Here is a 16,229-nt window from a genome sequence, read left to right on the forward strand (position 1 = left end):
ATTATTTTGCAAATCTCATGAGATTTTATCAATGCATATATGCTTGACTGTCAAGGAGTACATTTTATACGATAAAACCACCTGAAAATTTCACAGTTCATACAGTAAATTGTGTAAACCAGTTCCTATATATTAAAAAGAGAAATTATGCTGTTACTTAAAGTGGTTTGAGTTTTAAGCAGCTCCTGCAAAGGCAAGCAATATAATGAAGTTACTCTGAATTTACGTAGGCATAGCTGAAACCAGTGTAACTATTCTGCCCCATGAATGGGATTAACGCAAACCCAAATACTCATTTGTGTGCATACAAATGTGGATACAGTCATACGTACACATGTATACACAAACACACACGCACACAAAAAAACACATTTCCATGTAGGCACGGTTAAGTTCTATGTGTACATTTATATGTTTCGACAAAGACTATGTAGGATTCCAGTTGATATGCATGGAAATACTTGAAATATCCTTACGGCTACTGTGAGACTCTACAGACAAATCTCAGGGCAAACAACACTGAGAGCTTTGGTTTCAATCTGTAACTCTACAGTGTGCAGAGTAGCTAGACACTGTCAAATATTTGGTACAGAGTATCTGGAGAGAAGTTCTCCAGCCACTCACTTGCATTAACAATGTGTTTGGGGCTTTTCAAATGTTGTATGCCTTATCACTGAATACTGCCACTTGTAATACAATCTTGTAAACCTCAGAGCTGCATCATGTGACGCCAGTTGAGGACCTGAAAATTTGTCTCAGCTTAAATCATTAACAGTATGTGCAATAAACCAGAAATATTTGCATTGGCAATGCCATTTCAAACAAAAATGTTGAATTAGCTTTACTATACAAATTAGCATTCCATGTACCCACATAAAAAAAGACTACTGAAAATGTTACCAATGGTAAGTATGGTTGCAACTCTATAAAAATGAATCAGTTAACTAAAAGGAACACAGGCCTCAAAATCAGTAACTGTGTGGTCCTATTTATTTATTTATTTATTTATTTATTTATTTAATTGCAACCTGAATTGAAGAATCTAACTTTGCTTCATACTATGGGCTCTGTCTTCCTCAGTGAGAAAGAACCGCACAGCTTTCGTGAACACAAGGAGAAACAGTCACATACCTAAACATTCTGCTGAAAATCCACAATTATCAATGTTTCAACTGTATAAGGCTTCTTTAAAGCTCAGCCCAAAGATCATCAAAGTGAGAAGGCTTATTGCTATTTCCAGGTGTTTTGGAGTGGGCTTTAATGGAGGAAGCGTCACCCACTGGCCTTTATAACTTCATCTGAAGCCTCATGGTTGGCTTTGGGTGTTCCATAGGGCCTGGACAGTAGCAAACATTGGGTACAGAGGATGAGATGGAATGTAACTTGTGTGAATATGGGCACTGATGAGGAAGATATCCTTTTATAGTTTGAAATAGATTTTTTGTCATCTGTCGGGCTACCCTTACAGAGAAGTGGTTAGAAAAACAATTTGTATTGTTAAATTAATTGATAGTATGGCTTTGTCTATACTACATGGTTGTTTTTTTGTTTTTTTGTTTTTTTTTTTTTTTTAACCTCACAGCCCAGTACAGTTTCCCTGGAGCTAAGCAGAATTTGGACTAGACAAAAACTAGGAGTAATCAGATACTGTTATTTTCATGGAAATACTGGGAATGCATGCTTGGCTGGCTTTTTATTTGTGTCTCACTGCCTGACATGGTGCAAAGAGCTAGAGTAAAACGAAGAAAAACATTGCAAAGCCTTACAAATTGTGCTTTTGACATTTTATAGCTATAATAAATAGATATATAAGTATATAAAAGGTGAAAAAATTGAAAAGGTAGCTTTTATAATGGTTCACTTTTCATAAACCAAATCGTACATCATTTAATCTGTAATTGCAGAGAGGCACACAAAACAATTTCTCTGTAGTGATTTCACTTAAACATAAGAAGCTGCATGAGAGAATACTCACTTGCCACCCTGACAACTCAGAGAAACTTCATTTACATAGAGAGGAATCCCATTTACTGCAAGCCTGAGCTTTCTCCCATTGACGCAAATGGTAAGGCTCTTACCAACCTAAGTGGTAAACTACTAAGGAGCAGAACACCAATTGCACATGCCTATATGAAGTGAGTCTGTTGTTTAGAATGCGGGTGTTTGGTTTTTTTTGTGTGTCCACAAACTTCAATGTCTGAGATATTTTAGAACTGAAGTGTAATGAGGAGGTTTGAGCATCAGGTGTCATGAACTTCTCTAAGAAAGATGGCAGCAGAAAAGGAATATACATCTATACAGTGTGCACACACGTATACACATATATTCCTGTCCCATGCAGAAAGCTTTCTAAATAAAAACAAACAAAAAATAACCAGTGCCATACATTATGTAAACTCAACACAAATTTGAAGCATAAATTAAGAGAGCAAGAAAGAGAGACAGATATGATAGCAAACATTTTAAATAAAGAATTTGCACAATTGATATTTTTGTTAAATAAGAATAAATAAATTCATTACATCCATTCACATACTAGTTGTAAAAACAAATAAATTATTTTATTTTTTTTCAGTGCTGAGCTTTTTTTTCTTTTTTTTTTCTTTTTTTTTCTTTTTAATACAATTGTTATTAATCCACAAGAATATTCCCTCTCCCCTTATGATAAAACTGTTTCCACAGGAGGGCAGATAAACTGAACTTCATGCATACAATCAAACTGCAAATGAAAGGCTTTTTTCTAAGTACACTGTCTCATTTGAAAAGCAGGTAAAAAGCCACAGATTCAAAAGGGGGTCCAATCTAAGGCACTGGAGATGTGTCCCAAAAAGTCTACAGTGAATTTAACACTGAAGCTTGCTTATTTCTATATTCTGGGCTTCTGAGACAGTGCCTCTATCCATTGCAAGCATTTGATGAATCTTGTTTGGCAAGACTCAGTAGTAATGTAAACAGTGATGTAACAGTATGACCAACGAGGAATTTAGTTAGAAGCACTAGTTGTAATGGCAAATTCACATACCTTGCACCAATTTTTCATTCATCAGTTACATGAAGTAGGTATAAATGAAAAAAGCAAAGCTGGGAATTGCAGTTTGGTAACAAAGATCAGCTAAAAAGCAAATGTTGGGTATAGCAGGCTGCCCTAGTTCACCTTACACTTTTAGGATAGCTTCCTTAGTCTGCTCCTTTCCATTAGGCTGGATGGGGCTCTGAGCAACCTGATCTAGCTGTAGATGTTCCTGCTCATTTCAGGGGAGTTGGACCAGATGACTCTTAAAGGTCCCTTTCAACTCAAACAATTCTGATTCTATGATTTTATATAACAGCAACTTCTTTTTGCCCATTTCCTTCACTACTACACTGGTGAAAATGGAAAAAATCAGTATAGTGGTTTGCTCTTGCATTTATTTACTTTTTATAAATAGATTCTTTCTATGAAAAATTCTTGATCTAAAGAAGATTTAAAATTTATACCCGTTTATGGTATTACTCTCCTGGAGTCTGAATAACATCCAAAAGCCTTACTCATTTTGTTGAGTACATAATAAATTATTTCTATAATGCAAACACAAATACTTGCACATTCTGTCTCTATTCTGATACAACACAGGAAAAATAAATGCCAATTAATTCAGCAGCTGCAGGCCTGGACAAACATCAAATCTATGCTCCTTATCTTTCCACTTACGATGGTTTCTACTTGTTATGACCTTCCTTGAGAGCCCTAGAACATGTGTTTATACATATATAAATATAAAAATCAGTTTACTTGAAAGGAAAATAAGACACTTCCAACATGATCTTATAATGTAGAGAAGACAGAGAAGACATAAGCAATTTCCAGAACTCTGCAAATATTCAGAGCCTTGATTTAAGTTCTTAGGTTGGCATGAGTTGTTGAGTAGCCAAATTTCCTTAAGATCCATGTTTTTCATTTTTATTAGGAGGTCACACATTCTCGAAAGCTGAAGATGACTAATAACATTCCTTTGCAGTTCACTTTTAAAGAGGAGACCCTGTCCCTTTTAGTGTTTACTTAGAATAGAGTACAAAAACAGATATTTCACCAGGTTTCAACTCGTTGATGTAGCAACTCTGTGCTGTTTTAAAATCATCACATGCTTTCTAGAATTCAAATAAACATGCCAGAGTTGCAAAAACATGTTTATGTCAGCCTGGAGTGAGACCTGCCCTTCTTGCAACACAAACAAGATTTCTTTTCTGATTTCATGACTGGGATTTTCTGAAGAGCCTGAAGCCTGGGGAAGTATAGTGCTAAGTACCAGTGACTCACAGCTGTGTCTGAAAATCTTCCTGCACTCATACTCTCCTGTGTTGACAAGCTGAGAAATAAAAGATGGATGGAGTTCTACCCCCTTGTACCTGTCATTCTAGGGTTTAATTCAAAGCCTGTTGATATGAAAGGAAGCAATTCTAACAAGTGTCGGTGTGGACTCCCCACATGTTACCTGCATATGGTGAAATGTCCTTCCTCAGTCACTAACTTCCACCGGATAGTAATGGGATTCAGAAGCTGCTCTCAAGGGAAATTATTACTAGCTTCTGCCTGTACTGTGGAAATAGTTTTATTGATGTTGGGCAAGTCCTCCACATCCTGATGTGGTTTGACTTCCTACTGACACCTCTTCCTCCCAAATGTGGTAGATGTACAAAACATGAAAATCAAACAAACAAAAAACCAAACAAAAAGACAAACAGTTACAAACTTTTGCTGGTAAGATGAATACCAGAGTTAGACATGATGGACAAAAAAGTGATAAAATATTAACTGCTTGCTGTGTTTTTTTGACCTTTATAGCCTCTTCAAAAGATGTAGGTACATTACACATTGTTAGATTCAAGGTGGAAGCCATAGAGAAAATAACAGAGAAAGCAGTTGAACATAGCCTCAGAATATCTGAGTTAGAAGACACTTGTTTATCATACCTGTAATTTTTGGTTCTCTAACTAGTTCTACAAAATACAGTATGCCTTTATTTTTTGGAAAGAAGGAGCTAGCAGCTACTGTTCAGCAACAACAGGGATCCCGCGCTGTGACAAAGCTGGAACTAGTGGAGGGTTTACCAAGAAACAGGTACACAGATTCTTTCAGGCAGACAAATATTACTCGTATGTGTGTCTGACATACTCATGGTAAGGAGCTGCTGATGGTGCCGGTATATGAGCAATGCACCTGTGGGGATCCTTGGTCTGCACTCTTGCAGAGCTCCTCTGAGAATTTCTTGGTGGAAACAGAATTTGTCATAGAATTATGATCTGCTATCAGGAAATCCCTAGAACAAACATGCATTTCCCTTTGTCAAAATCAAATTACTTTTTAAAACCAGCAGCAAGCTCTTCATTTTCCAGTAAAACATCTGCAGCCGTTTCTGAAGGCTGGACCAAAGTCCACGAGGGCTGCAGATATACTTTGGTCAATCACTTTGCTTACATAGCTAGTCTTTTGATTTTTTTTAGTAGAACCAAGTGATATAAAGTGACAAACCAAATCAAATGTATTTACAAAATAGCATAAAACAAGCTTCCGTGGTATCATGGGTACATGTGACATTTTTTAAGGACATACTGTATTAGAGGTAGGTGAAAAAGGGGAGATGATTCTGTAACCTTCAAATATCCCAGGATCCTCCATTTGCTAGTTTTTCTTCTTTTTCATTATTTTATTTTATATTTTTGCAGACACAGAGGGCTTATAGCAACTTTAATGCTTTTTTTTCCTTTTTTTTCAAACAGATCAAGATCACCCTACTATTTTTCAAAGCAGTGCACATCTTCATTTGGTCCAAATAGGCAGATTCTGCCCATAATTTGAGACTTTATGTAAATTCACTGAAGCCTTTGCTTCTCTCTGTCTGGGCAGACCTAATACCAGTATGTCAACAATGGCTTCATCAAACCTCTTTTAAAGAAGATCACAACCACAGGTTAACACTTTTTCAACAAGCACTGTTTAAATGCTGATGGTCTCTGAGAGAGAAGACATCCTTTAGCCAGTTTTCCATGCCCATCTTTGCACTGGACAGTTCTGGTGTGCCATCCCGTGTCACATGTTCGAGAACAAGAAAGCCACGGCCCTGTCACCCACCGGGGTTGTGTGAGCTGTGGAGTTACTTTGCTGCTGCTGCCACTGCCAGTGACAGAGTTAGTCATTTGCCCTTGCTTCTTTGGCACAAAGAAACTGTAACGGACGTCCACTGGTTGAGTTGGGTCAGTTGCAAGTATCTGCACTATAAGAACCTCCTTTGTGGCAGAGTGTCCCATTGCATGCAAGAAATCATCTTTGTGACTCCAGCCACTATAGTTCATGACAGTTCCATTGATATCGATGATTGTTTCTGAAGTGGAGATCATATATTTTCCATTTACAAGGTACTCACCGTTTTTCTTTTTCAGGGCCAGGTAGGCAGTAAACCTGCTCTGGTCTTTAGTCTTGAATTGACGAACTTTGATGTGAGTTGCTCCTTCTGGGATTTTCACAATATCTGTGTAGCCCTTACTACAGAGGGGAAAAAAAGTAGTCAGTAGCTGCTGTGAAATAAAACTCAAGTCTTACTGCAAAGCCTAATGAAGTCACCGGTAAGACACAACTTGCTTCATTTTTGTTCAGGCCCTGAATCCATCTGCCTTGAGGCACATTTGAGATTAATTTAATCAGGTTCCATTATTTGTCTTTTGTAACACTGTGTTCTTGAAGAAATTTCTACTGCACTTAATTCAAATTGCTTAATCTTCAGCTTCAGGAATGATTTCACATGAGTCAGATACAAGAGGAATGAAAAATAACAGATAGTTTATATACTTCAGCAAAGGGTGGGAGATATGAAATACGATGCACATTTTCCGTGCCAAGAAAAGATAATGAGATATGCACTGGTTACAGCTGTTTCTTGCTGTCTTTGCCATAATGATTAAGGAAAGCACGAGCAGAGTAACAGCTGGATAGGAGTACCTTGGGAACATTTAAAAATAATCTTGATCACTGAGAAAAAAATTGTTTACTTTGAAATTCATAATTCCAAAGATGAATTGTTCAGTGTCTAATAGAAGGTGCACTCAAACGCTTAATTTGCAGCATAAAGTTCTCTTAGTAGGTACTTATGAAATGCTTTAATGCAAACTTAGGAAGAGATATTTCACTTTTCTATTGAAAGTGACAAGCACTCAAAACCTGCAAGTGTACCAAACCTTTTACTATCTCAAGTGTGTAATTTGTTTTAACCATAGCGATACACGGTGAAGAAGGCTGAACGCTATACATAGCTATAGGTTACAAACTGGATTTTGGAAACATTTATTTTCATTTCTAAACCTGTGACAAAACCATTCTGCAAGTACCTTGTATCTTAAATGCCTAGTGCTGAAACAGATAGGGGAAAGGAAATGAGAAAATAGACATCCAATGCAGGACAGCGACAGTCTCCTGGAATTGTTTAAAAAATGGACTACCACTTTCACAAATTTTAATTGCCCAATTAGGGACTGCAGAGACTAAAGATGAAATGCTTGTTCTATTCCCATGCTATTTCAAGCAGTTACGGGACATCTACTAAAACTCCTTTAATTTATCACCTCTCTAAACCTGAAGGGATATTGTGCAAATAACAAGCTGGGTGTCTCTGCTCCACAGCACTGCAGAAATACTTTTACTTAAAAGTTGCCAAAATAGCTCTGTTAAAACACGTTATTAAAGTTACAAAATCATCTGTTTAAAAAAAAAAAAAAAAAAGAAATGCTAGAGAACGCAATATTCTCAGCAACATTCCATGGGCAAAAAGAAGCATGTGCAGCCTTAATTCCCCTATTTCCCAACTTCTGACTAATTAACTTTATGGCCCTTTAAAAAAGTCCTTAGGAAAGAGTTTTTCAGGAGATTGTTTTTTTGATCATTTTAAGAGAAAAAAGACAATTAAGATTTTACTATTTTAATGTAGGGCTTCTTTTTAAAATCTCGCATAAAGGAATTATATCAAACAATTTCCCCATAAAAAATAAATGAAAATCAAAATCAAGTTAAAACACACATTACTTAGAGCTTGATTATTACTAAGTGAGACAACTCTTTGAATGCAGCAAAGTCAAATTAGTATTTTACTCTTCAACTGGTCTCATTTCAGTTAAAGCCGTGATTTGAGGAGTAAGATGGTACCTTCATAGGAATAATTATAGTGGAATCCCACTGTTCCCAATTTTATCTACACTACAAATCTGGCTAAAATTCATGAGGTCTCTCTCACATTTTTGCTGGAAACAGGACTGAAAAATAAGGGTTACTACTGAAGCACACAGTCTTCTTTGTTCAGGCATTTCAGAATTTTCATTCAATATTTAATGTTCAATATTCATTCAATATTTACAAATTAGAAAAGATTTGGTTTATGTAAGTACCAAATTGGATAGAAAGTCATTCTTTTTGGATGAGGTATTTCGGCCATCCTTAGGTGAGTAATCATTGGTTTACCAGGAAGAAGATGTTATGGTTATTTTTATAACAAACTCACTTTTGAGGAAATTTTTGACTACTATTAATCAGTGTGTCAAAATGTATATAAATGAAAGGTCCTTTCAGGAGTCAAATTTCAAATTCTAATGGTGTTTCATGTATATGCAAGAATTTGTAAGACATAAATTCTATGTACATTTTAAAAGATGTTGTGTGCTGTGTATAAATGTTCAACTGAAAGTTCCTAAGAATAGGTCACTACAGCAGTCCAGTGAGACCTTGCAATCTATATAAACAGTGATTAAAAAATCCTAATTCTTACACAAACCTTAAGGGAAACAAGAATACAGACAGAGGCAGACTTACTTGACATTAGTAATCTTGGTACAAAGCTTGCTTCTGCTTTGTCGAGTCAGGAAAAACCATGGGTAAGTTGCTTTTGTTTTACTTATATTAAGTTGTATCATACTTAAAAGCTGAACTCTGACAGAAAAGTGGCTTATGGATGACTGCTATAAATATTTTAGCTTAAAAAAAATATTTGTCCACCTGGAGATCAATATTATCCCAGTGAACAGTAAGGAATATAGAAAATGTCACATATAAGCCTGTGTGTACATCTGACATCTTGCCTAGTCACCTAAGCTCCTTGTATACTCAGCAGTGTGAAAAGACATTTTAGGGTATAATCACTTTCAGCTACTGAGGATTAATTTTACAGCTGTGCTCTAATGCTGCCTGCTTCTCTTCACCAACTATGCAAGGAATCTATGTTACTAAATGATGATATCTACTAGATGATATTAAACACACTCCCAGTGTGCCTTGCCAACATAGCATCACCTGGGAAACCTTGAGTTTTGGATATATCTAGAAATACCTCTGACACCAATAGCTTTCCGATTAATCACTGTCTTCCCTTCTCTCTATCCTCTAAAAACCATATGCCATCTGGCATAGCAAGACTGGCAAACAGCAGACTGTGTGCTTTACTTTAGGCAGACTTCCTATGACTGGTTGCTCACCTGTATCACTAGTACTTTATGTCAGAAATGAACTGGGTGCAGTGTTTTGTCAGGTGATTATTTGCCAGTTTCAGGATATTGTTAAGAGGCCAGCTGTAAACATCTGAACAGTGCAATAAAGCACTGGCAATGTACACTTTTGCTTAATCTTCATATGACAGTAGATTGCATTTAGAGGAGGGAAGAATGAGGCACACAAGTAGAGCTACTATTCGCGCAATAAGATACATTTACTAATACTCAAGATTAATACCTCTTTTTGGTGAAGGTTCCCATGACTTTTGTGCAGCTTGAATTGTCTCCTCCACATACCCCGCATTTATCATACTGGAGCTTTGAACCAATGATGCCATCACAACCAGTTCGGATGCATTTTCCCCGGACACAGACTGAATTACTGTACGGCCGACACTCAGTACCATCAGTTACCTAGGTAATCAAATGCCTCTTAGTTAAAATTACCACCGGGAAAAAAAAAAGAAAAAAAAAAAGTGCTTCTGTGTATCTGACTGGCAAAAAACCTTATTTTTGTCACCACAGAACAGATTTACTACCCTGACAACCCAGACTGAGTTTCTCTAACGTTCCCAGTGCCACAGCAGATGAAATTTAGCAAAGGTCTGAAAGCAGTGTGAAGCAAAGCAATAAAATGACCCAGGCTTTAATGACCAAGTCATATCTTCCTAATAATAAGAGTACTTGTTGATTACCCTTCACTTGAGAATTTCAGTTCACTTCATTAATGCGTATATACTGGTTAAGAGGCAGAAAACTGCAAGTGTAGGCATGGGAGATATTTCAGTTCAAATTGTATCTGATATGACAAACTGACCACAAGTCACATCTATACTAATTGGCAAATTAGTTCTTAGTAACTGATTTTGTATGAGTTACTCCAGACATTTTTAATATCATTCAGGACAAAATTTATACTTCAGTTGTGGTACTCTCTCTCATTCAGAAGACCTCAGACTCACATATGAGTCTTCAGGTAAAAGTCCTTTAGCCATGACTGAAAAGAAACTACTGCAGAGTGCCCTTACAGGCCTGTATTTTTATGGACTCATAATCTGAGGTGTGGAAAAACTTGTCTAATTTTAGAGGTCACTTCTGGTCCTAATTTATAACCACTGAATGTCACCATTACATTTAATCACACAGCTAAATTTTTAAATCATATGATTAATGCATTCTTCCTTGGTGTAGGGAACTGTTTTTTAAGATAGAGGACACTTAACTGGAACACGAAATTATGATTGGAGATATCATTACCTTTTGGGAAAATACCACATAATAGCCCGTTCCTTTGGCTCGGCAGGTGAGCTTGCAAACATCTCCAGGAAGCACTCCAGCATACTTGGGGACCCATTCCACAAAAGTTTTGACACCCTTTGCATCAGACTGATAACCATTCCTTGCTTCACACTGCTCTTGTCGAAAAGATTTAGCTGTAGAATGATTCACATTATTAGTGACTATTTCAGACTATGCTGCACATATTATTATGCACCCCTATTATTCCAATTTCTTTTTAACATAACTTTTTAAGTTATGATACTTCACTTAGAATAGGCCTTCAAATCCTTCAATTTTTTAGAGCTTGGAAACCTTCCCACGACACAATAAGCTATGAAGGACTGAAGTTAGCATTATGATTCATCTTCTAGGACTGAAATTGCTTTACATTTGATTCCTTTTATTTATGAGGTCAGAGTGGGGATAAGGGAAGAACTGTCATATTTTATTAGTGATGAAATCTTCCTTGGTAAGCACACTTTAGAGAAACTACAACAGATCTTGGATGTTTCCTTTCGCAGTAGATGTTCAACATTTACTATCTAAGGACACAGAGGCTGGAGCAGGTAACATACCATTTGCTGGGCAAGGTGTGACATTACACGATCGATAGATGGCCCTCTTGCCAGTGCAGTACCGGCCGTTGTTTCTAGGAGCTGGGTTATTGCAGTGACGATAAGCAAACTGAACGCCTCCACCACACGTACGGGAGCACTGTCCCCAGGGTCCCCACGACCCCCAGTTACCATGGCTTGATGCCTAAAACATATGAAAAGTGGGAAGTAAGGACATCAACATCCAAGTGTGAATAGGTGCTAAATCTCAAAGACATTGTTAATGTTTTCCCCCAAATGAAGGTGTTCCCTTGCTCATTCTGTCAGGGATAAAATGGTGTTAGGAGCCTTCTTTCTAATTGAACTAGTTTATTCTTTCTTTCTAATTGAAATTAGTTTAGTTTATCTGCAGAATTATGGCATCTGATTTGGCACTGATTTGCCACCAACAGGCTCCATAAACCATCTCCAGAAGATTATAAGGCTATCTGTGAATAATAAACACAATTATTATTCTAAGTAGGTATTGCTCTGTATTATGAGATCTAGCTTATGTAAGCAAGCATTCTTAGCGATATTTGAATGCTGACTTCTAAAGGATGAGATAAAACGATCCCTTACATTGATGAGTTTTGTTTCCAATTATCTACTTCATACATATACTACAAATATGACAAAATATTCCTAGTTTCACCATACACTCAAATTACATGAACAGTATTCTAAATCTAAAATTAGGCAATTGCTTCTTCTTTTCACTTTGTGAATAAATCAGACTGTATTTCAGAGTGTTTTAAAGGCAGGAAATGAACACATAAATCAAAAATTTGGGCAGTGAAAGTGAAGAAGCACTGAACCAGCAGCTTAACATTTCAAGAATACTGGCAAGAGAATGAGCATTCAGATATATATTACAATTCTGCCAGTTTGACTCTATAGCATATTCCTACAATTAACTGATACTGCACAAAGAAATATACCAGTCTATAAAGAAGAGTGTTACAAAGGCTGCTGCTTGATTTGAATGACTCTTGTATTTTGTAAATATCTTCACAAAGCTCTACAGTTCTGTATCTCTCCTGTAGGTATAACAGAAGGAGCAGTGCTATTGTATTCCCAGTTAATTTCAAAGTATCTGAACTGCACAGCGGACAATTATAACCCTGTGGACTCTCATGAGCCTCTTCAGGGGTATTAAACCAACAGACGGAACTCCTTCACTATAGGTACAAACTTGGCTGCTCTGGAAATTATATCCTAGATGAAATCCATCAATTTTTCTCTTCACTAGAGTTAGCTCTCTGGAGACTTTTAGATGAGGGTTGTAAACTAAGTTTTCATATCTAATTTGCCTCAGAGTCCATTGCCAAGAAATCAGGAAGCTGTGAATCATTCCTTGCCAGTCTGTCCATGCATCCTGAGACCTGCCTTATTGAATGGGTGTCTTCTAGTTAGAAGTGATGCTCCCAGTTTTCCAGGACTGTAGGCTTCCAAACTTCAAGAAGAAAACATGCTTCCTGAAACTCAGTAGCATTTTTCCTGTATCCTTCACCACTAACACTCCAATTACATGCTAAAAAATACGGCAGCTTTCAATCTGACTTTCATAATAAAGTGCCTTTCACTCCTACTTTGAGCATTACGTCTTCTAAGGTTCCCTAGAGTCACAGCTGGTAACTTACCGAGTAGTATTTCTTCTTGGTTTTGTCAACACATTTTCCCTGGAGACAGATCCTCCCTTTTCCACATGGTGTTCCTTCCACAGCAGGCAGCTTCTTAGTCAGACACACCATTTGACCTTGACGAACAACTGCACACCACAAGCGAGAGCACACATCCATCCCAGGACACACTGTATATTCAGGTCCAAATGCTAATTTGCACTGACGAATGGCATCATAGGTTTGTCCTGGAAGCTCCTCGGGGCCCAGGATCTGCTTTCTTGGTTGGTCCAGCAAACAGTTACCTAAAAGAATAATCCAAGCTATTATTACTTATTATCTACTTTTTCTGCAGCGTTGTGTCTGTCATTCAAATTAGGGAGACCGATAACGACAGCAGACCTCATTTGAAGGACATTGATGTCATTGGAAATGCTCTCTGAGGTGTCATTAGGCTTTGTATGAGCTTACTGTACTGCAACTGTGGTCTCTCCCTGCAGCATACCAGGTGTCAAGCTATTTCCAATTCAAGAAAATAAGTGTAAATAAGTTTTATTCAGGTCCCTTTGGTCTTCCATTCTGTTTTCCTTTATTTGGCTTCCACTCCATCAATTTGTGCTTTACAAAATGATCAAGAAGACTCCTGGTAGAGCAAGCAAAGCGCTCATTTGAATTTTGAGCCAGAACATCACACATGGTAATGCTACTAAAGCAAAGACTGAAATTCAAATTACAAAATGCAGACCGCGAGGCACTTAAAAACAAATAAATAAATAAATGCATCCCCCTACAAAACCACACACACAAACAGAAGCAAACAGATCAAAGGAAAAATATAAAAAGAATATCAAATCTAATGTTGGCGGTAAATCTAGACTGGGCTTCCCTTGTAAAGAATGATACTTGGCTGCTTCTAGAATTAGTTTGTAGAGGGCTATATATTTTATACAAAAATGCACAAGAAAACCACCCCAGAAAGACAAGAAAAAAAACCAGAATAAATATAAATTACAGAATTGAATATGTATGCTGATATATATTGCAGAAGTTAGAATTTGTCTGGCGCACTCTAAAAATGAGAATTCCCACTTTGCTTCTAGAGGATCTACTAACAGATTTTGTTTACTATTGAAAAATTTGGTTGTTGACATACAGAACTATTTATTGAGCGTAAGCTATTTTACACCCCATGAAAGGGGTATGTGGTCTTGGCAAACTGCACTTATTCTTGGCCAAAATAACTTACCACAATTTACATACTTTGCAACCTATACCGGAATTCTTCAGATGGATCATGGGTGAAAAAATGGTCTTTAAGAATTCCACTGTTTAAACTAAATGAATTAAAATCACACCAAATACCCCATGAGTCTATAGCTTGTGTTTTCCCTCTAGAATTGCAATTTTTCCTTTTTTACTCTCAAGACTAAGACCAACTCTTCAAATCAAGCAAAATTTCATTCTGCATCATCACTTACTACCAAAAAACTATAACGCTGTTAAACTTGTTCTATCTGTCCTATGCTTACCATGATTTACCTTAGCCTTATTTTTGATCTGGATTATGCTGACATTTTTAATAAAGACAAGGTGTGCAAATGCTAATTGATGATCTGGGTACCATGAAATAGAAAATTAATGGTATCCTAGCATTCAAATCCTTTTAGAGTGTAAAATATTCAAGACACGGTGAAGAGTGAGGAAGCACAGATGTGTTTTTTCTTTTCTGAAGTTTCTGAAAACTAAACCACTGGCAGTAGTTGCTGTCAAAAATATATTATGTAAAAGCAAAGAACAGCAATTCACTACATTACAGCATATAGAACACATATGTACTACTATTCCCACTTTTCGTCCCGAGCACCAAAAAACATCTGGGTGCCCTGGCCTAATGCAACATTCTTGACTGATGACAAAGTTAATCAAGCCATTTCGTTGTCATTCTCTCTCCTCAGTGTTATATATGTGCAATACAGCCTTGGAAGGCAGAATAAAATCTGTGCAGGAAGCAGATAACCAGGATATAAATTAATTAAAACAGAAATAGTCCTTTTTTTCAGGTTACAAAGAACACCAAATAGTCAGACTAAACACAATAAACTGTAGGCAATCATACCACAGCCTAGTGGTTGGCATGACAATAAAGGCAATTAGTATCTTACAAAGGGTTGGCTAAAAGCAGATGATAATAAATGTCACTGTCTTCTGGACACTAATTGAGTGTTTTCTTCCTAAATGTGAAATTGCTGTCTGGGGTCATCTTATAAGTGTAAAATAAATGGCGATATGATGACAGTGATGATTACAATTCTCAGAGTGGGCCTCTGGAGACTGGGAATCAGCACCTTGATCATTCCCAGACCTCCTGGTTGACCTTGGATGAGGCATTTCTATTGAAATTTATTTAGCTGACCATAAGTAGATGTAATGCTGGTGTCCACAATTGAGTCAGCAGTCAGATGTTTCACTGCCTAGTACAAACACATGAGCCTGTGGTGTAATTCAGTACCACTAATACAACTGATGGCATCAATCAAATCACTGATACCATTAACCAGATCCCTCCATGCTGTGGTGGGAATTAAACACCCACGTTAAGCACAGTTACCTACATAGTAAAATACATAGTTATCTACATAGCGCACTTTTTATGTGATGAGTCCACATCCCAACATCACTTTCCAAATGTATTAAATAGGAACCTCAGCACCTCACAAAAGGCAGCTACAAAATTAAAGTTAAGGTTATGGAGCCTTTTAAGGCCATGTTGGATTAGACACGGAGCAACTTCCAGTGGGTAGCAACCCTGCCTGCAATAGGGGAGTTAGAAATAGATGATCTTTAAGGTGTCTTCCAATCTAAGCCATTCTGTGACCCTGTGATTCTTGCCACTGAAGCACTACAGGTGAATATCTGTATCTATAGGGGAAACATAAAGGTTTGAAAAAATACTGTTCTATTACAGAATAGTGCTGACAGATCCAGGTTTCTGGATATTCACATTTCATTATGCTTAGCCATAAGGAGCAGCATATGAAGTACTTCATTTATCTGCTTCATCACACCAATACTGCCATGCCTGGTTTGTCACAAAGCACAGTTCATAAGCTCATGCCCATTCACACCAAATGCAGACTGCTTATGTTTTGTATGAAAGACAGAGCTTCCTGTGACTACACAAAATCCAGTCAAAACACCTTAAAAGAAAGCCTGGTATAAGAAGGTCTGT

At 37.1% G+C, this 16,229-nt stretch overlaps 1 protein-coding gene across 1 annotated transcript in view; it reads right to left on the reverse strand.

Moving 5' to 3' along the window:
• Window positions 1-1,537: 1,537 nt before the first annotated feature.
• The window catches only part of ADAMTS5 (ADAM metallopeptidase with thrombospondin type 1 motif 5), a 45,541-nt gene continuing 30,849 nt past the window's right edge, over window positions 1,538-16,229 (reverse strand). The window contains exons 4-8 of the mRNA XM_048947079.1: window positions 13,022-13,305; window positions 11,361-11,544; window positions 10,762-10,937; window positions 9,743-9,918; window positions 1,538-6,520 (exon numbers count right to left, since the gene is read on the reverse strand). Of these exons, the coding sequence (XP_048803036.1) occupies window positions 5,950-6,520; window positions 9,743-9,918; window positions 10,762-10,937; window positions 11,361-11,544; window positions 13,022-13,305 (1,391 nt within the window). The 3' untranslated portion in view covers window positions 1,538-5,949. The remainder of the gene's footprint in view (window positions 6,521-9,742; window positions 9,919-10,761; window positions 10,938-11,360; window positions 11,545-13,021; window positions 13,306-16,229) is intronic.

Source organism: Lagopus muta, chromosome 1 (genome assembly GCF_023343835.1).
Source record: "Lagopus muta isolate bLagMut1 chromosome 1, bLagMut1 primary, whole genome shotgun sequence".
Taxonomy (NCBI): Eukaryota; Metazoa; Chordata; class Aves; order Galliformes; family Phasianidae; genus Lagopus; species Lagopus muta.